Source organism: Aplysia californica, unplaced genomic scaffold, assembly GCF_000002075.1.
Source record: "Aplysia californica isolate F4 #8 unplaced genomic scaffold, AplCal3.0 scaffold00589, whole genome shotgun sequence".
NCBI classification, from domain to species: Eukaryota; Metazoa; Mollusca; class Gastropoda; order Aplysiida; family Aplysiidae; genus Aplysia; species Aplysia californica.
In genome coordinates this window covers 455565-457282 of record NW_004797859.1, presented here as the reverse complement: position 1 = coordinate 457282, position 1718 = coordinate 455565, and the positions used below count along the sequence as shown (strand labels likewise).

General features: G+C 39.5%; 1 protein-coding gene across 1 annotated transcript in view; it reads left to right on the top strand.

Moving 5' to 3' along the window:
• Positions 1-1559, top strand: part of LOC101862299 (probable serine/threonine-protein kinase DDB_G0267686) — a gene marked incomplete at its 5' end in the record, with an annotated part of 7312 nt that extends 5753 nt beyond the window's left edge. Inside the window, 1 exon segment of the mRNA XM_013087461.1 lies at positions 97-1559. Within this exon segment, the coding sequence (XP_012942915.1) occupies positions 97-596 (500 nt within the window).
• Positions 1560-1718: the final 159 nt, after the last annotated feature.

Genomic DNA, 1718 nt, shown 5'->3' with positions numbered 1-1718 from the left:
CACACACACACACACACAAACACACATATTATACAAAAACACCAAAACATAACAAAACCAAATTTTTAAAAACATACGTAAAATTTCCCTTCCCAGCATGCAACGTAGTTCGAAGTGGCGAGACCGTTCCCTTCCGCGTCAACCCGAGGGGCGGTACCCGTCTGACGTCATCAGAGTGCGACGCCATTGGTCAACTCTTGGACAAGTTTGTCCCGACCTTCCTGCAGAACTTCGTACCCAGCGACATCGTCAGGAACGACCTCGGAAACAACAACAACAATAACAACAACCCAAACAACAATAACAACTTCCTGCCCAATGACTTCATCCTTAACAACAACAATAACAACAACAACAACTTCCTCCCTAACGATTTTAACCTTAACAATAACAATAATAATAACAACAACAACAACCTGTTCCCCTCATCTTTCATCAACAACAACAACTTAAACAATAACGACCCCGGCAACAGCTTTGTGTTCGGCGGCCCCACCACCGCCACCGGCGCCACCAACATCAACGATTTCATCAACGTGAGGAACGACGGAGACAGCTGCACCATCGCTGTACCAAACATCGTGCCACAATGCTAGGCGCGACAGCGTTCAAGTGCACGATGTTGAGTAGCTTAGCTTCGTCATGACGTTTATGGAGACTAGTGTCTCCAGACCATCAGACGATCGTACACATGTTTTGTTATTATTAGTAAGTTGCACAAGAAGAAAGTTATCTACTTTACGCAACTACCGCCTAGGTAGAACCCAACATTTCAAAGGTTCAATTACCAATAGGTATAGAATGCAATGATTCTGAACCTGTGAAGTATGACCCAACTGTCTCAACAATGTATAATTTCATCCATCATTGTCTTCACCCTTTCACAGCGATGTATGGAAGTTAATATACGATAAATGAATGAATTGTATTTGGCGTATCCGTGTTACCTGCTTTGCGTGAGATACGACTGTCATTATCAATGCTGTGTTCATGACTGTTGTGCCCCTAGCCTGGCCATCTGCAAGGTTTTGGTATTTTATGTGCACCCCTGATCCTCTTTGAACATACATTTTGTTTGATCAAACTCTGTCCATTCTCTCTAACACGGTAGCACGTCACGTATAATTAAGAAACAAAATCACCGTCTTGTCTCTTACATATGTAGTGAAAAAAAATCTCCATACATTTGTAATGATATCCCCTTACATTTGTAACGATATTCCTTTACATTTGTAATGATATTCTCTGAATGGATGTGTACATAGCGGACCTCAACTTCTACTCCTCCAATCACCATACTCTTTTCTTTTCATCTCTTTTTCACTACTGAGAAATGTACATAGTATAACAAAACAGTTATTTATGTAAACAATTATAATAATGTTTATACTTGCATGCCATATTTATCTTTAGCCATAATGTTCATGGACAACAACGTGAAATGTTCATAATCAATTAGAATTAATGACGTGTTGATATGACTTACATTTTCTGAATAATATATAACTTATTGTTGATCCAATCTGGGTTTTTGAAAATGTTTGGTCAGATATGTGTCTATTAAAAGTGAAAACACTTTTCTAATAATTTCTCGTGTTTTTTTTTCTTTTCGTGTACAACATGCACACTGTAGATTAAGGAGTGGGCGTTTTCTGTCACAGTCGTTTTGTGATCTCCCTCTTTCTCTTCTCTCTCTCTCTCTCTCTCTCTCTCTCTCT